Source organism: Phacochoerus africanus, chromosome 15 (genome assembly GCF_016906955.1).
Source record: "Phacochoerus africanus isolate WHEZ1 chromosome 15, ROS_Pafr_v1, whole genome shotgun sequence".
In the NCBI taxonomy this organism is placed as follows: domain Eukaryota; kingdom Metazoa; phylum Chordata; class Mammalia; order Artiodactyla; family Suidae; genus Phacochoerus; species Phacochoerus africanus.
In genome coordinates this window covers 115,658,534-115,684,266 of record NC_062558.1, presented here as the reverse complement: position 1 = coordinate 115,684,266, position 25,733 = coordinate 115,658,534, and the positions used below count along the sequence as shown (strand labels likewise).

General features: G+C 40.7%; 1 protein-coding gene across 2 annotated transcripts in view; it reads right to left on the bottom strand.

The window, feature by feature from the left end:
- Positions 1-25,733, bottom strand: part of CFAP58 (cilia and flagella associated protein 58) — a 118,329-nt gene that overhangs the window by 58,921 nt on the left and 33,675 nt on the right. For both annotated transcript variants that reach the window (XM_047762055.1, XM_047762056.1), the window contains exons 10-15: positions 13,847-14,008; positions 13,073-13,219; positions 6,870-7,010; positions 5,687-5,910; positions 2,454-2,565; positions 82-186 (exon numbers count right to left, since the gene is read on the bottom strand). In XM_047762055.1, the coding sequence (XP_047618011.1) occupies positions 82-186; positions 2,454-2,565; positions 5,687-5,910; positions 6,870-7,010; positions 13,073-13,219; positions 13,847-14,008 (891 nt within the window). The remainder of the gene's footprint in view (positions 1-81; positions 187-2,453; positions 2,566-5,686; positions 5,911-6,869; positions 7,011-13,072; positions 13,220-13,846; positions 14,009-25,733) is intronic.

The following is a 25,733-nucleotide window of genomic DNA, read 5'->3' as shown; positions in this document are numbered from 1 at the left end:
TAACTCTAAAAACATAGTCCTAGAGACAATGGTGCTGAGAAAATCTGCTTGTTCCACAAGTATAGAAAATGGAAATGCTACCTGGAGAAGCAGCTCTTTTTCAACCACCTCTTCTGTCTTGCTGATGAGACGCTTCTGCAGGGTATGAATTTTCTGGATCAGCTCAAAGGTACTGGGGTCACTGGCCTGTTTAAGGGGAACAGAATAAAACAGCTGAGACATCAGTTTCAAACACTGAGGTCCCTATTAAAATAATTATTGTTTCATTAAAATCTATTGCAAAGCTATAGACCCAATACAGAAAGAATTAGAACCCCCCCCCAAAAAAAAAGTACAACAGATGAGACAATCATCAAAACAGACTGAGGTTTGGCTAATGTTTTATCCATTATCTCTAATTAGCCAATAAGTGGAAAGTGAATACGTTTATTCCACTAAGGGAAACAGTAACAACAACAATAATGGTAGCTCCTGAACCTCATAGCTGATTTTGTGCCATGATTTGGACACTATAGTAAGGCTTTTCATACATTATCACACGACAGCCCTATTAGACAGTACTGTCTTCCCCTTTACAGATAAAGCAACTGAGCCTCAGAGAAGGAAGTCATTACCCACACTGAGAAAGGTCAGAACTGGATCCAAGCCCAAATAAGCCTGTCTTCAAAGCCTGGGCTTCTTAATTACTAGGCTCTGAGGTTTTCCCTACCATCATTCCTGTTTCCATAGAAATGAGACTGGGTTCCCTAAATCATTCAGTCTTAGGATTCTCCTTTCATAATTGTCAACAAGAAGATCCATTACAGCTTATGATGGGGAGTTTCTGCAATGTGGACATCTGCTAATAGTTGACAGAAGAACTCAAACATGGCATTTAGCTCTCCAATGGCGCTATCAATCCATAAAGCTTTGATGCGCCTTCAATAGCTGTGTACAATTCAAAGATCTACAGTTATACATTGATAATTTATCCTCTAGACTTTGAGCCAAAGCTTCACTTTCAACTATACTGACATTCTGAGTTAATCTAGCAGCTAAATATTTTCAACTCCACTCTCTAATTTTTTAAATAGAAATTGACATGGAAATGGAAACTTTAAAGATCTGCTTGAAAACACATGGAATAAACTAATGTGACAGTAAATGGATTTAAAATCTTCAGTTCCACTTCCCCGGACACATCCATATCATTGTTAGTTTAGTAAACTACCCACTCTTGGCATCTGAAGAGGAATAAATCAGGGTCCAAAAGAGGTGAAGGGAGACATTCCATTGACTCTGACTTTGCTTAAGAAATATTAAACAGAGCCAACGGATCTCCATATTTTGGAAATAGATTTGGCACACATTCACTTGGCAAGACTGGACGTTGTTAAAATCCAGGCCTCATGTTTACATAATTTAGAATGTATTGTCCTTAATGCTTTCTTCATTTAAAGGAAAAAATAAAAATGAAAATCAAAAACCTACTTTGCTCTTTCTTATATCACATACCTCTATTCTCCCAACACCCTAACCACTTGATCGAAGCCACTTTGGACACCCACTTTGCCAGGAACAACTAACTATAGGACACATGCATCTTTTTCTTTCTTGAGTAAGCAGAGCTCATCTGTAAACTGCTATCTGCTGGTGGTAATGTCATCAGGAAGTCATAAAATAAAGTTAGGTTTATTATCCATCACCTACCAATGGGACTTTGGCTGTGTCCCCAGATCCTGAAAGGAGTTTGACTAACCCAATGCTAGTTCTTTGAAAAGAGGGCTGGTTCACAAAAGCCATATTTCCTTTGGGAAATAAAAGGATACAAAGGCCAATTGGAAGATGGTGAAGAGGCTGGTGCCCAATGCACCTGAAGGCAATTAACTAGCCAGGATCAACAAGCAGCCACAAAACAGCTGGTTAACCAAAAATTGCTTAAACAAACAAAAAATAATAATAATAATAATAAATGTCGATTGGTAAGGGCAGTTCACAGCTTTCATCACTGGGCCATCTTTAGGCAGAAAGGATTTTGTCCCAGCATTTTTTTTTTTTTTTTTTTTTTGCTTTTTAGGGCCACACCTTAGGCATATGGAAGTTCCAAGGCTAGGGGTAGAATCGGAGCTGTGAAGCCACCAGCCTATACCACAGCCACAGCAACGTTGGATCCGAGCCATGTCTGCAACCTACGCCACAGCTCATGGCAATGCCGGATCCTAAACCCAATGAGCAAGGCCAGAGCTCGAACCCACATCTTCATGGATACTAGATAGATTCATTTCCACCAAGCCACAATGGGAACTCCCTGTCCCAGATTTTTAAAACAAAACCATTTGATCCAGCCTTACATTTAGGTGGCAGTGCATAGCTTTACATAAAACCACGCCTCTTTTTGTACTCTAGGTAAGAAGACAAGAAGAGTAGCGAGATTTGGGGGCAGGAGGAGGCCCCAAATCTCTCCCAGGTGTTACCTCAAGCTTCCTCCATCTGTGTATGTTCATGGGGTTCTCCAGCTCCTCCTCCAGCGCTCGGCATCTTGTCCTCTCCTTCAGGAATTCTCTTTGTGTGTGAAAAAGCTCCTGCCTGAATAAGACAAATTTTCTTTGGCCAAGAAATTCTTCACCCATTTGACTATCCTCTTTTTGTGAAGCCCTGTCCATACCATGCGAAAATTCTGGGGCCAGGGATAGAACCAGAGCCATAGTAGCAACAACGCCAGATCCATAACCCTCTGAGTCTCCAGGGAGCTCCTTGACTATCCTATCTTTACCTGACTCTGGACACGCTGCATCTCCTCTAAAAGGCTGGGCTGAGGGAGCCTTTGGGAACATGGAGACCAGCCCCCTACTATAGACACAGATGATATCAATTCTTGCAAAGCTCAACCCCCAGCTTTAGCTTTAAAAAAAAAAAAAAAAAAAGTACCAGAGCTTCAGAATGATGATTCTGGATATCCAAGGAATTTAGAGGTATATGGAAAGAACAGGGAGGAGGTAAATTATGAGGATGTCAATATGTTGTTTAATGTTTCGAAATGTCTCCTGTCATAGCAGCGAGAGAAAAATCTCTGTTCCTCCACGAGGTCTGAGGCCAGAACGCAAGCAACTGCGGCTCAGGTGGACCTGACATCACTTAAGGTGGGGCATCACCACCCAGACTACATACTGGAATCACCTGGGGAGTTTGACAACCTACCTTTGCCTCGACCCAACCCCCAAATGGATTCTACTTCCATTGCTCTAGCATAGGGCTTGGGTTGCATAGGTTTTAAAGTCCTGTTGGTAATTCTTTTTTTTTTTTTTTTGTCTTTTTGCTATTTCTTTGGGTCAGTCCCGTGGCATATGGAGGTTCCCGGGCTAGGGGTTGAATCGGAGTTGTAGCCACTGGCCTACGCCAGAGCCACAGCAACGCGGGATCCGAGCCGCGTCTGCAACCTACACCACAGCTCACGGCAACACTGGATCGTTAACCCACTGAGCAAGCGCAGGGACAGAACCCACAACCTCATGGTTTCTAGTCGGATTCGTTAACCACTGCGCCACGACAGGAACTCCCCTGTTGGTAATTCTAATGTGCGGCCAGGATTGGAAAATGCCGATTTAGGAAAGATCTATTCTCTCATGTTCCACAATTACACAGATGGCTAGAGAAGTCCCGAAGAACTAGCTCTAGCTCAAAGATTCTTCAAAAATCTGCAGGAATCTCCAGCTAATAGGCAATGTGCTAGAGCCGCCCACGGTAACCAGTGAACCGGCTGCCGCACTAGTGAAGGGGAAGCTTTGCTGGGAGGTGGAGAAAAGGCAAGCACTTGTGCTGACATGGGCAAGAAGGATATTATTATCCATCCTCATCTGCTGCGAGTGTGCAGATTCCTAATACTAAGCCATCTCTTTTACTTAATTGCTTCATTTAAACCAATAATACAACTTCCCCTCATTAGCAAGACAAACCATTAGAATTAACTGCATGATGTTCACTCAACAGGGAGCTCAGAACAAGCTGTTTAGAATTAAAAGCATATTTTTAACACTACGATTTTCTAGAGTGTCATCAACAGAAAGGGGCAAGAGTATGAACGCCTGTTATCAGTGGGTTCTTTTGTACCAGACTCTGCGCTGGGCACATTCCGTTTGTTTTCATGTCTGATTTTAACTACATGTCTAAAGCTCAGATAAGTGATTTGCCTCAGGTCACACAGCTTGTAGGGGGTAAGTGTGAGACTGGAAGGCATGCCTGCTTGCCGCCACTATCTTCATTAAGGTGTCTTCCTGTTATAAAGCTAAAATCTATGATCAACAAACCAGCAGTGTTGATCAAGAATGGGTAGAATTTGGTCTTTTGTACATGTAACAAAAATAACACATGGGAAAAGAATTCCCATTGTGGCATAGCAGAAACGAATCCAACTAGTACCCACGAGGCCCTGGCCTTGCTCAGTGGGACAGGGATCCAGGGTTGCCATGAGCTGTGGTATAGGTTGCAGATGCAACTCAGATCCCGAGTTGCTGTGGCTGTGGCATAGGCCAGCAGCTGCAGCTCCGATTTGACCCCTAGCCTGGGAACTTCCATATCCCACAGCTGTGGCCCTAAAAAAGCCAAAAAAAAAAAAAAAACCAAACAAAAAAACACAAAATCATGGCTGGCAAGTTTAGTGATGGTCCTGAAGATCATTCAACAGCTACTTAGAACAAATCCATTTGTCTGCAGAATGTCAATGGTGGTCTCTCTGGATAGTAAACTGAGTGATTTTTCTAATCTCTTCATATTTTTTTCTGCATCCCCCAAGTTTTCTACAATGAATTGTATTACTTCCAGCATTTGAAATATGAGTGACTCTTTTTTAAAAAAAAAAAAAGAGTATTGCTCTATCCTTGACAGTGGCAACTTTCCTTGCCATTCCTGAACATATTCACTGCATCTAAAAATCAAAACTATCTTCTAATTCAATTAAGAAGTAGATCCAAACTGTGTCCTTGTCCCACGGTGGTCAAGGATACTGTTCATCTACAAGTCTGTGGAGAATAAAATAGCTACTGAGAAAGCACCAGACCTCTTATTTGGTTTCCTGCAATTGCCTATATAAAACATGGTGATGTTTTCCCAAAGGGAAAGTAGATCTTGTATAATGTAAGATTTAAAGCAAGAAGAAGGCGCACTAAGCTCAAGTGAAAGCTGCAGAAGATAAATCAAGAGTGAGATATAAAATTTGGCCGCCTTCTAAGGAAACAGCATTTTCAAATAGTGATAAAATTAAATTTCTCCCTCTTTTTATTTGGTATATAATTCCAAGAAAAAGATGTGCAAATGTTACCGGGATTCAATTTAAATATTGATGCTCTGTCTCCTGCATACTGCCTTATTAAAGAAATTCTAAAGAGCTCATTGGGGGAATTTTTTTTTCTGAATTGTAACTAGTTTGTGCTTGTGATCTGACTTGAAATTTCTTTTTCCAGATCCAGAATAAAGTTTTTAAAAAATCCTTTTGCAATGGTGTATGTTCCCCTGAAAGAAAACCAATTCATTTTGTGTGTGTGTGTGACATTGAATGGGCATGATGTAGATTCTGGATTATGGAAATGTTGCTTTCCTTAGTGGCTAACAATTTCAACATAAAAAAAATTATTTTATACAACTTGATAAAGACCTTCAATGACCAACAGAAGGAACACAAAGTCCTTTCAGCTTTGAAGGGGTCTTCTATTACCTGAGTTCATCGACATTAGCCACACTCCTGGCAAGAATCCCCTTTTCCCTGCGAAGCTTCTTGATCTCAAGCTTGAGGATTCTCATGTCCTCCAGCCTCTGGTTGTACTGGCTCTCGCCTTTATTGAGCACAGACTGTTGGATCTTGATCTTCTCGTAGAGCAAAGCCAACTCATCATTGCGCCGAACTAGCTGGGATCCGAGGATATCTCTCTCACTGATGACCTACAAAGGTAGGGAAGGGCATAGCCACCAGGGGACCAAAAGTTCCACTTTTCATTATGGCAGCATCATTCCATGAATACCCATCCAATGCCAGGCACCCAGGGAGTGAAGCACTGCAAAGAGCCTGCGAAACACCCAACACTCGATTCCGCACCCCCGCACACAAAAGTTTGCAGTCTTGTTGGAAAGAGTACAACAAATAATCCATAAGAATCCAATCATCCTTAGGCCATAGGTATTTGCTTGGTTGGTTTTCTCAAGCACATTATTTTATAAGGTTTTGTTTTTGTCTTTTTAGGGCCACACCCATGGCATATGGAGGTTCCCAGGCTATGGGTCAAATCAGAGCTGCTGGACTAAGCCACAGCCAAAGAAACTAGGGATCTGAGCCACGTCTGCAACCTACACCACAGCTCAGGGCAACGCCAGATCCTTACCCCACTGAGGGAGGCCAAGGATCAAACCTGCATCCTCATGGATACTAGTCAAATCCGTTTCCACTGAGCCACGATGGGAACTCCCTTTATAAGTATTTAAATGGTATTTATGGTAGGCTAGCTCTTTCCAAGTTCTACCATCCTTACTGCCTTGCACTAGTTGACTTCTCTTTTTTTTTCAATCTCCCAGATGTCCAAAAGCATTTGTTTCTAACCCCCAATTTATGTAATTATCAATTGTAATCATATGCAAGCAATTATATTGCACTAGATTGTAAGCTCCCTGAGAACAGTGACCTTATGTTCTTGTTGGTCAGTGTACCCGCAGAGCCTAGAGGAGTGGCTGGCACACACTAAGTGCTCATAACTAGGAGCTGAATAAATGAACGGATATTTCATAATTAATCAACAGAAGGTGGGCCTCAGGGGCTGTTCTTCTGAAGAGCTTAGAGAAGAATGAGGCTCCACGAAGGGTTGAAGCAAACAGCAGCTTCAACAGGTCCAGTGAGGAGATGCCCCTACCTGGTCTAACTCCTTCTTCTGCCTCAGCCTCTCCCCATCAGCCTCGGCAATGATTCGCAGGAGTTTTCTCTCTTCTGCTTCCTGCTTTTCAATGAAATGTTTGGTCTCCAGGGCTTGTTGTCTCAGCTTCTGCAGCTCGGCCTGACAAAAGTGAAAGATACAGGCCAGTTTCACTCTGTAACAGCGCAAACCTGGACAGTGGGGCCCAGATTTAGATGGACAGTGTGCTTCTTATACTGCCCTGTGACGTTTCATTTAGCATGGTTTGATTACCCTCACAAGCAAAGCAAGCTTAACACACATGCATACACACATGCACAGTCATGTGCACACACACACACGCACACACACACACGACCTGAGAAGAAACAGCAGTGCACATTATGGTGATCATGTTTCTTCTATGAGTTGTGCCCTTGAGGGATTTCCATCATTTTTCTGTATATGTGTAGCAGGGACTTCATTGGTATTCAGCAGCAGTTCTCCTCCCAGCTAAACTCAGGGAGAATTCACAAATAGTGCAGAGAAGGACATGGAGGTAAGCATGGCCGGGGGTAAGGTGGGGGCACTTCTGTATGTACCAGCTCCTGTAATGGCCCTAACATCACCTGCATATCAAGTGCAGAGATAAAGCCTATTACAAGCAAAACTTAATACAGATAACAACTAACCATCTATTTTATAAAACAACTTGATGGAACAGAAGAGCTGTTATGGTGTAAAAGCATATTTACATCCTACTCCTAAGACAACTCCAATTTATATGAGAAGATAAGATACATAAATATTATGCAAATATTAACAAGTACAGGCAATAATGTTTCAGGATCTTTATCACTACACAGACAGTGACTTGATGACACAGGAGGTCAGAAAACTGCGGCTGTTAGGAAGGCTCAGATCTGGAGGCTCTGAAGTTACATGGAAATCCTATGAATGATGGGGACAGGGTACTAGGAACTGGTAAGTTTCAGAAGGAAAATTCCTCTTATCAAGGGACACATCTGCTTCAATTCCACAAGTATATTTGTGGCTTGCAACATCGCTGGCATAATATTAGGTATTTTGCATAGCTGCTCTTATCCCCATTACACAAATGCAATTACAGAGACCAAGTAAAGCAAATCAACTTGCCCACAGTCACACAGCTATCAAGTGGCAGAGTTGAGATTCCAACCTAGCTCTTTTGATTCCAAAGCTTTTGCTCACTCTGCTCTCTCCATACCGTAGCTCCAAGTCAAACAAAGAAGATGAGTAAGATGTGAGGGATTCACCACCCATTGCAGATGACAAATATAACCAACCACACTACAGTGTGGAAATGCTCTCTACGCACACTACAGTGTGGAATGCTCTCTATGCACAAATATAACCAACCACACTACAGTGTGGGAATGCTAACACACTACAGTGTGGAAATGCTCTCTACGAAGAAGGACATGGAAGGACACAGGAAAGAGTTCCTATTTCTTTCCATGGTTTGGAGAAGAAAGTCCTTATTTCTTTCTGGGCTTTGGCAGATGGCAGTTATTTCCACAATGGAGAGGTATGCGTTGGCAGTAGCACAGCCAATGGCCAGGCTTGCATGAACAAAGGCATACAAACTATAAAGGATTTAGTATGTTCACCTGACAGCTAAGCACCCAGTGTGACTGGGTTGGGGTCTTAGGTGAGGAAAAGCAGGAGGCAAGGTGGGTCAAGCAGTTGGGCCAACCTGAGAACAGACTTGTACACCATGCACTGGATAGAGCATGTGGTGGGGAGCCACTGAGTTCATCAGATTACAGGAAAGAAGAATACCTCTTCGAGAGATTCCATGCCCAGAGAGGAAGGACCAGTGGTATCAAACACCAGGAGGAAGAACTCTGCTTTCACCCATGCCCAAAATCACAAGGAAAAGGACGAGACAATATTAAGGCTCCAACTTTTCAATGGCTTGCAGATCAACAAATGAAATGAAAAAATAATTTTTTTTCCTTCACAGACGTATTGGTTCCCTCACCTCCATCCACCTAGAAATGTCACTGGGAAAACAGAATGTTTTAAACCCAACTCTAGTTACAGACTGCCTCTAAGCGCTGAAGACCAAGAGTCATTAATTCCATAGCTCAAAACTTATCCGAACAGTACAAGATAACCGAGCATCTAGCAGTTGACATGTAATGTCACAAACTAAAGGCGGCTAGTTACTGCAAAACTCAGGGTTTCCTTGATAACATTTTGTTTGTTCATTGAAGAAATATGTTTTGGTCCAAGGAAAAGCAAAAGGAAATACTTAGTGATAAAAGATCTGGTCTAGTATTTACAGTTTTGGGGGATTACCTATTAGGAAAGAGAGTGAAGAACCAACCTTTCTATTTCTACAATCACTTAAGGTGACAGTAAAGACAGCAATAAAATACCTATTTGGCTCCTGCTTTCTTTAATAAAACTTTTATTTTCCCAGATGGCGACATTCACTTCCCTGTTCCTAAGTGCCAGGAGCTGATCAGAATCCATCAGCAGAACAAAATGAAACTGCTGTTATGTTAAAATGCAATCAATGGTGTGTAAAAGTATCTGTCTGAAATGTAAAACCAGTCGTGTGTTTGGCATTGCTTGGTGGGTTTTTTTTTTTATCATATATCAAAATTCTGAGTGGTCTCCATATGTCATAAATTTATGGGCTGTAAACAAGATGTGGCATTAGATATTGGAAGCAAATGTTAACATCAACAAAATACCTTGGGTCTGATGCATTTAGCAGCTATAAATCTGAGATGTCTCATCCAGGAAGGATGGTAACAATGGCCATGCTCCCAAAAGCTCATCCAGCAATGTTCTAGGTGGGACCCAAGGTATTGTATCTATCCAAGTGTTACTGGTGGTATGAAGTGGAAATGCAAAGGCAGGACACACTCTTTAGTCACTGCTTCTCCAATTACACAGTTTCGTGATAGGTGCCTACAAAATACATATCATCCAATCTGGCTGTGGGCATGAATTACATCTCAAGAGCCATGCTTGAGGGAGTGTCACCTGTTCATACATGACCCCAGCATAAACTAGGTTTCATGTAAACCATATGTTTATACCTAGCAAAACTAATAAAATCATCTGAAGTCTTCTAGCCATGAGAATAATTAGGCTTTCTCTCTCTCTTTCCCTCTCCTTTCTCTCTTTCTCACTCTCTCTCTCTCTTTCTCTGTCCGACAATTCCCATCCATGTCATTCTAGAGAGTCCACTAAGGACAAGGATATGGTGCCCTGAAGCCAGTTGCTAATGTGATGCTGAGCTCTGGCCATGGAGAACTTGCTGCTAAATTATTCACTGGGCTTCAAAGTGCTGTCAGATTGATGTGGGATGACTGGGAGGTGACAAGACTGAATCAAGGGCTTGTTAGGACTGCAAGCAGACACTCCAAATGAGACGGTCCCTTTCGTGTTGATGAAACAAGACTACAACAGAATGGGCAGATGAAGGCTGATGCAGCAGCATCTGCAGAGAACTACTGACATTCTGTCATAACCATAATGTGTTGACAACGTCCAGAATTCTGAGGCGTCAGTAGAGCCTGGTAGAAACTGGAAAAGGAAAAGAAACTCTGGAAGAGCAAGGATTTTCTTTTGAGGGGGATAAGAGAGGGTGGGGATGACCTATAATGGGCAATTGTCTATCAGTCAGCTTGGAGAAGTAGTAAATTGGGTTGTCTTGTCAAAAGGCATCTCATGGTCTATCAAACAGGCTAGGGCCTGCCCTTCCAGGAGGAATTATACTTTGTAGAATTCGCAATAATAAGCCTCTAGTGCATCAAAGTTACTAGAAAATCTGCCCTTCCCTCCAGGGTTTTGGTTTGCTAACTTCAGATGCACAAAATCCAGGGACCTCTATAAACGTGATTCATATTTTAGGCTTACAGAGTCAAGAGGCTGAAACTCAACATTTGAGCTGTCATATCTTTCTAAAGAATGTCAAACGGGCTTAATGATAGGCCAAAATTATCCAGTCGAAGCACCATTGCAAGTCACCCTTGGATAACCTCAAATAATAAATCAAGAAGGCAGCCCTTCTCTGTTCCTAATTCTTGCCTTAATGGGAAAAGCTGGGGGAAAGCATCTGAGTTTCACAGTCAGTCTAAAGCAATCATCTTCCTATAATCGATGACCCAAAGCTATTCAGATCTAGAATTCCCCATTAGAGCAGACTCTAGAGCAGAAGCCCTCTAACCATCTTTCTTGTTCACCAGCTGCCAACTCTCCTGGCCCAGGACCAAAAAACAGGACCCTATGGTCCTTGACGTTATTACAAAGCTTCTTTGGAGCTATGTGTATAGATGTCTAACAATGGAGGGCGTAACTGAAACAAACATTAACCAAAGTCAAACTAAGGAATTAGGAATAATTGCTTTTTTGCATAGGACATAGCTTATTCCAAAGGAGGCTTCTGTCTACCTTGGATCCCGTTTTGCAGTAATAATTAATCTCTTGAGAAAGTAAGAGATGAGGATCAATGTCATCCTCTGAAAGGCAAAAATGATGTACAAAATCAGGTTATACTGAAGCCTTGCTAACATGGGTCAGTGAGGCCCAGGGGTGAAGCCATGTTTGCAATAAGGTTCTTCTGACTGAGCCAATGATAAATAAACCCCAACAGAATATAGACTCCAGGGTGGAATAAACTAACTTCTATAAAACTATGCTTTCAAACAAGGAATAAGGGAAATAAGGGCAAAGATGCAGGATATTTTCAAATTTTAGAAAATACATTTTTTATATGTAAATAAACTTTAGTGTAGAATTTTCTATTATTTCTATCATAATCTAGAGCAGGGAGATGAAAGTCTTACACAGGTAAATAGATCAATTACCATATTCTTTTTATAAAGGCACTGTTGTTACATTTTAATCTTTCTTAAACCTAATGTGCCTTAACTTAATTTAATGCAGTAATTCTACTCCCATGAAGACCTATCATTAAGTTGACAAAAGCTATTATTAAACTGAGAGTGCATATTTCAATCTATGGCATCTTGGAATAGAGGAAATTTGGCATGTCCAATTCCAGATACACATTTTCAAGATAGGGTCTAATTGGCAGCTATACCTCCAATTAGACCCCTAGCCTGGGAACCTCCATATGCTATGGGTGCAGCCCTAAAAAAGACCCAAAAAAATGAAAAAATAAAAGTGGCATCATTCTCTTAGAAATTCCTTTTCTAATTCTTTGGTCAAAAGTAGATTAGAAGGGAAATCTACTGGATTGGATAGAAAAGGAAAATACTTTAGGTTTAGCGAATGTGTATATAGTAAAACATGTTTGGCTTAAGGATTTGATACCATGTAGTTGTCTGGTATGTGTTTTGGTGAAAAGTATATTATCATAGTAGCATAATTAAAAGGATATATTTTAGTAAAATGTGTGAAGACAAAGGTGATTCCCTGGGAGAGTGACTGCAAATTTTTTGTTTTGTTTTGTTTTTTGTCTTTTTAGGGCTTGCACCCAAGGCATATGGAGGGTCCCAGGCTAGGGGTCAAATCAGAATACAGCTGCCAGCCTACATCACAGCCACAGCAACACCAGATCCTTAATCCACTGAGCAAGGCGAGGGATAGAATCTACACCCTCATGGATACTAGTCAGATTTGTTTCTGCTGAACCACAACGGAAACTCCAACTGCAAGATTCTTAGACTCACAGAGCTAGGTGAACCGTGAACCAGGTTAAGAGCTAATCAAGTGAAGGCAAAGCTTGTCACCTGGTAGTTAGTGATGCTGCAGGCAGAAATAGCATGTGCACATGAAGCAAACAAGGATTAGGACAGAGGGACAAAGGTCCTACCAGAACAGCCTTATAGAAGCCCAGGGAGGTGTTTAGAGGGATGGGTATAGGCAAAGGGTTGGACTTGCAAGGTAAATGCAAAGAGATTATAGTGAGCCTGAAAGCTCCAGGGCTTCTTGTGCACTGCTAAACTGTAGGTTCTCTTGCACTGATACCATGACAGGCACCACAGGTAAACTAGATGCTCTGCATCTCCAATGGCCCCTTCCCTGTCTACCTGGAAGCACTCCCCTTAGGGAAGCCTGACCTGGAGGTGGTAGAGTCATTCCTCCAGGTGCCTTGGTTGTTCTCTCTGCCCCTTGTTGCCTCCAGTGAGCACAGACTGCCCCCAAGTGGGTCAAATAGATTGATTACTGATCCACTGCTTTTATTATATGGTCTGTACCTTCAGCGTTTCCTTCTCCTTTTCTATTCGCTGCTGTTCCAGATGCAGCTTCACAAGTGCTGACTCCTTGGCTGAGATTTCTTCTTTCAGCTGATCTACCTGATGGGTCATAATCTTCAATTTTCTCTTCATTTCCGTTATTTCATCCTAACAAAATGAAAGGAGAAATATCTGAAAGTGAATTAAACAGACATCACCATCCCTATGGGAGGTTCAACACATATTCAAGTGCTTTTAAGGGAGACTCACTCAAAACAATGGTCTCCTGACCAATTATGACTGGGCTGTTCCTCCGTATTTCATACCCATCAACCTCAAAGTACTTTATAGCATTAACTCTCCAAATATTCTGATGAGATAGATATAAAGTATGCATAATGGATAACACACACACACACACACACACACTTTATCCCTCAATGTAGAAGAGAGAAATTGGAACCACAACAAACATTTTTAACTAAAAGATTACAAAGCAAAGCTCTGCAATTCGATGAGAGCTTGCTGCTCCCCTCTGAGTCACGTTAGCTATTAGCAGTTTTAGAAATTAGAAACAGGAGAATAGCAATTCCACGTAATAATTAAAAGCAGGACCATGATCTTCATATCCAATCAAGTTGTGTCATTTCCATTTCAAACAATCTGACAGTTCCATATAAACTGATCTTCTCTTTCAGGTGAATTCCATATTTCCTTCTCTAAATTCTGCCATTAGGATAACAGAAACCACTTTAAACCCAGGATGGGGAGGAATCAAAATGTCTTTACACTTACCTGAGCCTCAACCAGATTTTTGCTGTAAAGATTCCTGTCGGACCTCACAGCTTCATACAGGTTCTGTTGCTGTTTTAATTTAGTCTCTGATTCAGCAATTTTTTTCCTGTAGTCAAAAATCTGCATTTCACGGACTTTTATGTCTTCCATGTTCATGAGGACCTAGAGGAGAAAGAAGTAAAGATAGTTAAATAGCCCATCTGTGGTTATCAGTTCAGAACAAGCAGAGATTTTTTTTTTATCTAGGGGTAGCTAGAAATGCCAGCAATCAGAAAATCTGACTGGGGATATAATCCCTGCAGTACAACACAGAAATTCAGCCAAGCTGATTATGGGCAAACATATACTTTATCTGTGCCAGAGTTCTGCTCAAGCAAGAGGGCTTAGCACAAGAGGGAAAAGAAATACATTCTTTCAATTCTGAAAACCTCTCTTGACCACCCCACCCACTGAAAAAGGAAAGAAAAAAAAAAGGCACAGGCTTAAACAGATCTTGGCACAAAGCACTAAGAAGGATAAGAGAGAACTTAGCCGTTTGGCTGCACGCACGGCTTTATAAAGTTAACCACGAGAAAGAAGAGTGGCCTTTGAACATTGATAGCAATCATAACGCTGTCCTGCCAATGTCAAACTCACTCCATCTGGGATAACCCAAAGGACTTCATAAAAAACGTGTTCTGTTGTGCACAAAACACTTCTAAGCAAGATGAGATGCAAGAATAACTTCCTCCTTTTTGCGAGCCTGAAAAACCAAGGCCCCAAAATTCCACCGAGAGCCAATACCTCTCAATGAGCTATCCATACAGGAGAAATTACACAATTATGACTCTCACCTGCAACATCCACAGAAATCAATTTTCTAAGGACAAACTTCTTCAAAAATTCCTTAAGAAAAAAAAAAATTTAGCAAGGAAGGCTGATTAAATCAATGGAGTTTATGATCTAAACAAGAGCTAAAATACATAAGCAGAAAATTCTTAAGGATATCTCACTGCATTTCAGTGGTGTTCTCTTAATTAATGGTTACAGTTGAAGGAAATAAACAGAGCAATAGGACAGAGAAGGAAAGAACAAGATGTACTTGAAGTAAGATGGCCAAGGAAGTTTCCTCTAAAGAAGAAGTATTTTACCTCGAACCTAAAGGTCAAAAAGGACTTTGCCCTTTGCCATGTTGATACTCATTGTGACTCAAGTGTGGGCTACTTGTGAGCATCATGTTCCTAAATCATTACACTAACAAATCCTTGAATTCCACTAGTGGAACTTGTTTCCCAGGAGATACACTCCAAGAAACCTTCTTTTAATGTTTTCCCATCAGAGTTAATGACGGCTGGTGTTTAATATATTTTCCTTTAGATCTTTAAATGAACACCTTTCAAAGTTTTTTTAGACCTATATTTAGAGGAGGATAGGATTAAATTTCAGTAAATGCCTTTTTAGCATATATTATTCTGCGCTACACTTTTGGGTCTACTGATTCAATACACTTAGTACTAAATGTTTCCTTTCACAAATATTTTAGTTTTATTTATTTATACATAATCCCATGTGCCTAAATTCTAAATAAATGCATAAATGTGAAATACACATGTATTTTCTTTTCCTTATTTGCTTGGACCTTCCTTCTCCCTTCAACCCACATCACCCCCACACTGACACATGAAATAACCAGGTTAAAAATCTGGTAGGTGTTCTCTCACCTTTTCCTTTGAATTCCATATATTCTATATAGGTTTACTAATGTCATCATCATCATAATAACTAATATGTCTCAGCTTCTTTCTAAGTAGCAAGCATTATACATGTACTAACTCATTTAATCTTCACAAAAATCCTGTGACATGTGTATTTTTATCATCCCAATTTTACAAAGAATGAAACTGAAGTCAAAAGAAGTAATAGCATTCACAGCTATTCAACTAGTAAATATACAGATAGAAGGATTTGTTTATTTTCCTTTGTTTTGCTTTTACGGTTTGGTTTTTATTTCTTAGCAAAATAGGATCCTCTTACAGATGTTCATGCATCTTGCTTTTTAATCACTCAAAAATACGTGCTGGAAATCAGGTGGAATAGCTCTAATTCATTCTCCTTGAAGGAGGCATGATAGCCTACAACGTGAGTGAATCACCATATACTCAACTCCTCCTCTCTGATGGGCAGGCACTTGGTTTCAACTTTTTTGCCACTCTGAAACATGCTGCAATAAACACTTCATACATGTGTCCTTCTGCACTTGTGCTTTTATTTCTGTTGGGATGGATTCCCAGGAGTTGAATATCTGGCTCAAAAGATGTATATATTTTTAACTTTTATAGATATTGTTAGATTGCTTTCCAAAATGGCTGTAACACTTTACATTTCCATACCGCCTGCAATAGTTTTCTTTAATCGAAAACTATCCTTGCGAATTCAGGATAAACCCTCTTTGGTCATACTGGATGATTCTTTTAATGCACTGTTGAATTTGGTTTGCTTGGGATGCTGCATACACATTCATAAGTGACCTAAGTGTACAGCTTTCTTTTTGGTTCTATTTTAATATCAAGATTTCTGCTAGTTTCTTAAAATGAGCAGAGTATCCTTCTGTTCACTCATTCATCCACTCACTCACTCATTCATTCACTTGGTGAACATGCATTGAGGACCCATCTATGACAGGTACTGTAAAAGAAGAATAAGTTGTAAAGAAGAATAAGATGCATTCCCTAGCCTCAAGTTCACCTCTAGAAGGTGACTCCACATAAAACGGCTAATCAAGGAACAGACACAACCAATAATCTGAGACATGCACAGGGTGTTATGAGAGAAACACTGGGAGGTTAATGGGATGATGGTGGTACACATCTTATCTAAGCAGGTAATATTTGGGATTTACATAATTTGTGAGAGCTACCTCTTCCTTCTTGTTCTCCAGTCATTCCACCAAGAACTCACTTACACCAAGCTGCCTCCCAGGTCTGGACTGTTTATTCATTATCACAGCAGAAGGCATGGGGTATGTCAGTGTAGTAATGCCAATCAATAATACCCCAAAAAATACACTGTGCACAAGAAGCACTTTTCTAAATTTGCAAAAAATAAAATAAAATAAAATTACATAGCCTGAGAATGATCTGATTCTTAAAAGTTTGAAGGAACTCAATTCTAAAATTCTTAGGCCCCAAATGACTGCTTTGGAGCTAATTCTCTCAACTTGTTTGATGGCTTCTATGATTATCCATCTTTCTATAGTTTCTGCTTCTCCTTGCATCGAGCCTTGATGTGTGTACATATTTTGGATAAAATTATCTATTTCAACCAATTTTTTAAATGTATGCAACTAGAGTGGTTCAAAGTATTTTCACATAATTTTGTTGTTTTATTATTTTTAATTGCTATCACCCACTTTGTGTGGAAAGAAAATGGCCCAATGTAAGGAGACGTACAGACTCAGTAATGAATGGCTTACATCATTGGTTGGGAGTCTAGAAGGAACAGATTTAGAAAATCTGTGACAAGGAAATCTGGAGAAGAGGCATGTGGATATATCTGAAATGAAAAGAAATTGTGTATTGTGTTCCTTCTTCTGTTAGGGAACCACTGACTGAAACCACCCATCTTGACCAGGCACAATAATAACTGCTTGCATGAGCTGTTTCACAACAGAAGACCCTGAGAAGGAACATGGTGCCGCTCAGAAAGCCAACAGGGAGTATTCGTGAGGGGCCAAAAAGAGGGAGGAGATGACCAACCTCCAAGAATCCTCAGCACTGGAATCCATCTTGGCAAAGAGGTACCTGTGCCACCAGGAAAGACCCTAAGTCAGGCCACACATGGGCCAAACAAGATGATTGGCCAGAGACAACCTGGAAACTAATCTCATTCCCATAAAATCTGAGGCTGCCAGCCTCATGGCAGAGCAGTTCTCCTGGCTTCCCTTACCCTACTGCTCTCCTCCCAGACACCACTTCCCAATAGACTCTTTTGCATTGTCAGCACATGTGTCTCCTCCAACAATTCATTTCCAAGTGTTAGTCAAAAACCCATTCTCAGGCCCTGGAATGGGTTCCCCCTTCCTGCAACACTTCCATCATTTCTTTGACCTGTATCTTTAGAATCCTTAAAAATGGCTAGCAAATAGCCTTTTAAGGTACCCCCACTAGCAACTGAAATGTATAAGTTAGGAATAAATGTGAAACCTAAATAAGGTACCCATTACTGGATCTGTTACTTATTTGATTTTTTAAAGAAAGGCACAATCTTAGCCTAAAATTTAGCCTTTCTATGGACATGATCACCTTCTTTGGGGCCAGTGAAATGAATAGACTGAAAATACTTTGAACGGCATCATCAGCATTCAGAATACCAAGCAGCACATCAGAGAAAAGAAAAAAACTGCTTGTTCAATCAATTCAAGAAATACTATTGCAAGAATAATCCTTTGCACAGACAGAATAATGCTCCAGAGAAAGGATGCAGCCAAGGGCATTTGGTGGGGGGGGCACCCAGCTAGCAAGGTCCATCTTTCTGCAGAGTGCACAAAATTAAATGTGCTTCTGGATTCTTGAAGCTGGAAGTAATAGGAACCCATCATGATACCAAGAAGATCAAGGGTATTTCACTTAAATGACAATGACAACTTTAAAGGTATTGAAATAAAGGGAGAAGACAACTCACAAAGCAATTTAGTTCTAAGTGTTGGAACTCAATTTCTTTTGATAGAAATCATTCAAACCAATGTCGTATAGAGGTTCAAAATCCTGAAAATTCATAAAACGTGTAGAGTGTTAAGTAGAAGCAAAACCCTTCGTAAATAAAATGTCCCCAGTTGAAAAGCATATATTAGAGAACGTAAAATGCCAACTACAGGTCTGAAGCTTAATTAATTGATTACACTTTAGATACCTCAAACCAACTCATGAGATAAATCACATCCAAATATCGAAAGTATTATTACAGCCAGAGGGTTGGAGATCCTAGCATGTGGAGGCCTGCTTCGGAGGAGCCAAGAAAATGCTTACAAGTGCACTATGAGGCTGCAGACTCAGTTTATAACCTACTACCTTTTCTTTTTCTGTTAAAACAACCTGCCAATAGAAATAAGAGTGAGATAAAAATCAATAACACATGCTGGAAATCTGCAGCCATAGTCAAAACATCATATAGACTAAGGCAGGATGAAAAAGTAGGTCATTGAATTTGGAATCCTTTAACTCGCATTTGATGAAATATCCGTACGATAAACTTTTCAAAAAGTTTTTTTTACTCTATCTCAAGGGTCTGAATGCTGACAATGCCTTTACCTCTTTAACAAAACTGGAACACTCTCTGAAAAAAAAAAATGAAAATAAAAAAATTCCACGTGTCCAGGCATGTGGAATTTTAAGTTTTCTCTATTTTTCCTGCTTTCTTATTTTATCCTCTATCTCGAATTTAGTGAGGAGATCTGTTTTTATTTTTATTTATTTATTTATTTATTTATTTTTGTCTTTTTGCCTTTTCTAGGGCCACTCCTGCGGCATATGGAGTTCCCAGGCTAGGGGTCTAATCGGAACTGTAGCCACCAGCCTACACCAGAGCCACAGCAACTTGGGATCTGAGCCATGTCTTCAACCTACACCACAGCTCACGGTAACGCTGGATCATTAACCCACCAAGCAAGGCCAGGGATCGAACCTGCAACCTCATGGTTCCTAGTTGGATTCATTAACCACTGAGCCACGATGGGAACTCCAGAGGAGATCTGTTTTTAATAGCATATTATGTTATGGTATAAAATAAGGGATATAGTATCTGCCTCGGAGAGCTATTATGAGGATAAAAGTGAAAATATATACATTGGTGCCATCATATAAGTACCTAGCACGTCATAATTTAATCTTTCAAAAAATGTTAATAGATTGTCATGAGAGGTTACCATTATGTGATATTACATAACATTGGCACTTAACAAATCAATTTGATTTTTTGTGGATCAAACTATATCCTATAGGAAAACAGTGATCCATGGTATACTTCTTTTACTATAACACAAAAGGTTTATAATTTGTGTATGTCCCCTCGAAGCCTCTCTCCGGGTTCCACTCTGTTAAAGATGATCTGTATAAGAAAATTCAAATGAATATTAAAAATACAGAAGCTTCATTTTATTATGAAGTACCTACTCAGTGAACAATATTTCTTTGATCAACTTTTGCTATCCTGACTTATTTTAAGCCCTTGAAAACACATTCATATTCATTTCTTGGAAGCTCTGTCTAGAAGAGCTTTGCTTGACACTGTTACAGGTAAATAAGTAGAGAGCTAAGAAACTTCTAGGTAAGGCTTCATAGTGAAAAATGCTTTTTGGCAGATAAGATGTCTGGGAGGTAATAGCCAGATGTTTAATATTTAGAATGAAAAAGAAGGGGTCCTAAAATAAGCCAAGTGCACAATGTGCCAAATGTTCCCAAGATTTAATAATTAATGAGAAGTGACTTTACCTAGAATTTGCAAAAGTCTAGAAAAGAGTAAATGCAGTGAACCAAACTCGTAATGACATTCCCAGTGCTTCTCGATTTACCTGAATAATAAAGTTTCCCTGCAGCAGAGGAAAAACCACGAAGATTAAAAATGCTGAAACGCTATAGTAGATTGTCTTATGGTTCCATGAATGTTTTCTTCCTCTCCCTGTTCCCACCACCTCCATGGGAGGTGCCCATGCTGGTGCCCGTGCTGGTGAAGGCGGGCCCAGACGTGTGACTTGCCATAGCCAATATGATGTCAGAGAACATTAGGTAGTAGAGAGCCATGAAATGTGCTCATGTGGCTGGGTCTGTCCTTAATATTCCTTCCTTTCCCCATGAGAATACTGTTCATTCTGGAGAATGAGACACACGGAGAACAAAACTGGGCCCAGTTCACAGTCCCAAGCCACGCCCGGGCAGGCTCAGCCTAGGTTGGCCGACCTCAGTCAACTGCAGTTGTGTGAGGAATAAGTGCTAATTTTTGCATACTAGTGAGTTTCAGTGGTTGTTTATTATGCAGCAATATTATAGTACCTGTTGACTGAGACAAAACACATAAGAAAAGGTCTGGGATTCTCAGCCACACAATTCTGGTACTAAAAAGGGACCTTCTTTCTCATTTGCAAATGCCAAGTTAAATGAACAAAATGTCATGTAGGGCTTTCAGCATCTTAGATTTCACCTTTTTTTTTTTCCCCTCTAAATTGAAAAAACCAGAAAGCAAATGTTGACACTGTTTTTGCAGCCCACAAGGAAAAAGAAACCAGGCCAGAAGTCACTCACAGCTAAAATTGCCAAGGATAATTCAGATAACATTGTCCTTCATGGCAACATATTTCAAATGAATTTAAACTAGGGCAGATCCACAGTGATAAAGAAATTGTTGAAGAAGAATTTAATGTAGATACCTCAAAGTTAGTCTTTGACTAGTTGATTCAATGTCTAACTATGCTTTCCATTCATTCTTTCAAAAAATATTTGAGTACCTATTTCCTAAGTAACACGAAGCTCAAAACTGAAGAAGACTTGCCTTCAAGGAGCTTGTAAATAGTATGAGACAGGACACAGAAATGCAATGACAGTAATAGCATCAGATTTCTTCAACTGCCAGCGAGGGGAGCAAAATACAGAGGGTAATTAGAAAACACTTTTATAAAGCTCCTTGGAAAAATGTAGGCTTTTATTGGTCCCTGAAGGAAGGGCAAGTTTTTTTTAATATTTTTTTCATCAAGACACTAAAGTAATACATATTCATTTCAAAAAAATTGACAACTACAAAAAGCACAAAAGGGGAAATTAAAACTATCTGTATCGGAGTTCCCGTCGTGGCGCAGTGGTTAACGAATCCAACTAGGAACCATGAGGTTGCAGGTTCGGTCCCTGCCTTGCTCAGTGGGTTAACGATCCGGCGTTGCCGTGAGCTGTGGTGTAGGTTGCAGACACAGCTCGGATCCTGCGTTGCTGTGGCTCTGGCGTAGGCCAATGGCTACAGCTCCGATTCAACCCCTAGCCTGGGAACCTCCATATGCCACGGGAGTGGCCCAAGAAATAGCAACAACAACAACAACAACAACAAAAACTATCTGTATCCCTACCACCCACGGATAACCAGCATTCACAGAGTGGTATATTTCCTTCCACTCTTCTCTCTGTTTAAAAAAAAAAGACCTCCCATCACGGTGCAGCAGAAATGAATCCAACTATGAACCATGAGGTTACAGGTTTAATCCCTGGCCTCCCTCAGTGGGTTAAGGATCCAGCGTTGCCCTGAGCTGTGATGTAGGTTGAAGACACGGCTCGGATCCTGTGTTGCTGTGGCTATGGTGTAGGCCAGCAGCTGTAGCATCTGATTCAACCCCTAGCCTGGGAACCTCCATATGCCACTGATGTGGCCCTAAAAAGCCAAAAAAAAAAAAAAAAAAGGCAACCAGGCTTCTGCTTTTTCTTCTTGCCTGATTCTCAGGTAGTAATTTTTCTACATCACTGTAGGTGAAACAATACACACACACACAGAGCTTTCTCCCAGAGCAAGTTGCTATGAGGTTCTCCTATCATTGATTTTGCCTGAAACACAGTCAATCTGCATATGCAGTTTATTCTTCAACGCCAGAAAATATTTTCCATTACATCTTTGATTTGGGGCTCAGTTCCTCCATCAGGAGACCAACAATCTGTAGGTTGGTTTCTATACCCTGTCCTTATGTCTTCCCTTCTCTTTGATAATTTTTATCTTTTTTTCCCACTTGCAACCTAAGAGAACTACTCAAGTTTGCACTCCACTAATTCCATTTTCCACATCAATTCTGTTCTTTACTTATTTCAATGTGATTTTAAATCTGCCATTGCTTGCTTTTTTTTTGGCCATACCCATGGCATGCAGAATTTCCCAGGGCCAGGATCAAACCCATGCCACAGCAGTGACCCAGGCCGCTGCAGTGACAACACCAGATCCTTAACTTGCTAGGCCACCAAAGAACTTTAATTGTTCCTTATTTTATCCATCACTTTCTTCATGGTTTATCTTAGAAGTAATATCATCTTGGACATTATATCCCAGATGATACTGTCTAACTCTCTCCTACTGGGGTCACTCTATTTCTGAACACAACAACAGAAAGTCTAGCATCTTCATTCTGTGCTAGGAAGGCCAACATCCCACCTATCATCTCCAAGAATTCTTAGAAGAATTATATTTCTCCTATCTGTTGTGGCTTCAGTTTCCTGTTTCCATAGAATTCTGGACTCTGGATTAGGACCTGTCTCTTGAACATACTACCACTTTTTCTAGAATGTGTTACCTCACACACCTCACCACCCCATGCCCACCCCTACAAAGTTGCAATCCCACCACAGGGTTGATGTAGCAGACTGTCACCAAAGGTTTCAGGTATAGAGCACAGTGAAGAACTTAAAATAATCTAACAGATGTTCCTATTCTATGCAATTCCTCCATCATTGCTGCCCTGGGAACTGGTCGTCTCTTCTGGAAGAACCCAGCCCATGACCTTGGGGTTGATGTCGTCCAATCTCCTCTCTCATCCCCTCCTATCTCCCCCCCATTTCCTGCTCACCACCACCCCTCTCCATCCCGGCTGCCGTCACTTTTCTTACCTTCACTCTGGTTCATTGGGACTCACTTTTCAAATCTACGCAAATATTAAAGCATTATGCTATAAAGACAATTCATATCACTAGAGGAAACCTGGCACTGATTTTTGTACCTTTATAACCTCTGAAGGAAACCAAACCTTTTCTCTGCATTTTCTTCTATTAAGTTGAACCTTAGGATATCACTAAGAGTCAACTGTTCTTTACTTACAAAAATGGCAGCTTCAGAGCATCCAACCTAAATATCTTGCTCTAGAGGGATTTTCAATCAGGCTCTTACCCTGGGGCTTTCAAGGGTCCATTCTCTTTCTTCGGTTCTAAGATGTATTTTTTTCCCTAGGCCCCATTCAGCTGCTTCTCCCCGACTCATCCGTGAACAAGGCAGGATTTACAGCAACTTAGGAACAGCACTACTAAGCTGAGTCCAACTCTTAGTCCCCAGGGTGGTGTTAGAATCCCCTTTCAGATCTATAGCTGGAAACAGTGACGTGCAGAGCCCTGTTCACTTTCCAATCTCTATTTCTTAATTTAAGGATAGTGCAAGATTCCCAGGCCCAAAGGCCTAACCCCTGTCACTCAGAGCCATTGTAGCCTATGGAAAACTGCAATTCTTAGTCTGCTCCATTCTCACAGTGATTCTCTCTGCCCTGTCACATCCCTAAACCACCATCCTCAGAATGCACTGAGCCAAGACCAGTTCCCCCATGGCCCACCCACTTGGCTGGGTTTGCCATATTTGCCCATCTAGCTAGGCAGAGCACACAGCTGACTGGCAGGAAGGTGGGCTGACACCTGAATCAGAGCGGTAGCTGCCAGCCACAGCCACAGCAATGCAGGATCCAAGCCACATCTGCAACCTACACCACAGCTCACAGCAATGCTGGATCCTTAACCCACTGAGCAAGGCCAGGGATCGAAACTGCACCCTCATGGATTCTAGTCAGATGCCTTAACCACTGAGCCACAACAGGAACTCTGGGTCTTCTCTTTTACGAAGCAAATTCAAGGGATTGTGAGTTGAAGTCCAGGTAGATTTTCCTCAATTCATCTCTGTTGGCTTTAAAATTATCATCAAATCTCTTTTTTTCTATTTTAGCATGATGCTTTATGTCAGACTGAGCATTTGATGCTGTTAAAAGTTTTCATCTAGGGAGTTCCTCTCATGGCTCACCAGTAACAAATCCGACGAGCATCCAGAGGATGAGGGCTCCATCCCTTGGCTTTGCTCAATGGGTTAGGATCCAGTGTTGCCACAAGCTGTGGTATAGGTCACAGACACGGTTCGGATCTGGCATTGCTGCGCTGTGGTGTAGGCCGGCAGCTGTAGCTCCAATTAGCCTGGGAACTTCCATATGCTACAGATGCAGCCCTAAAGAGAAAAAAAAAAAAAAAAAAGTTTTCATCTATGTCTGTACCTTATGACATGTAAAAAAAAAAAAAGTTGAAAATAGCTACATTCAAATGCCACTTTGAACAAAAATTCTGGGCTGTGTATCAACAAATTTATGTATTTACTTGCTTATTTATGAAACATTCCATAGCACTTACCATGTGCCAGAGATGGTTTGAAATACTTTGCAGATATCACCTCATTTAATCCTCACAACCACCCTGTGAGGTATGCCCCCAATCCTTTCCCTCTGCACACAGATGAAACTTAGGTCAAGCCATGTAAATAACTTTGCATTCTGTTTTTATCAGATTCATACCATGACAATGTTCCCCATTTCAAAAATGTTTTTCAAGCACATGATTTTAACGGTACCTAGCAAATTTGCACAATTTATTTTGAAGAATTTTCTTATATAAAATCTTTGCATTCTTATTTTTTCACATACTCAGTTTTTACAAAAGAAATTGTTAGGTCAAAAGGATAAATTTGGAATGACTCACTCTAGAAGTAAATGAAAATATCAGTTTCATGACATCTTCCCAGCCCCTGGTATTATTCCTCAACTCCCTAGAAACAGAATGCATGAACAGGAACTTTCAATTTGTGGGCATGAGGGTGTGTGTGTGTGTGTGTGTGTGTGTGTGTGTGTGTGTGTGTGTGTGTGTGTGTGTGTGTGTGTGTGTGTATGTGAGTGAGAGAGAGAGAGAGAGAGTAAAGAAAGAAGTACAGGAAGGTGTCAAAAAGACATACATATTTTTAGTAAGAAGTCCAGAGGTGACACGAGTTGCTGTAGCAACTGATATATGCTGTCAGGAATTAAATAAGAGAAAAATTGTAGTTGATAAATAATATTTTAAGAACTTGTTTCTCAGGATTGCCTTGGCAATTCTGGGTCTTT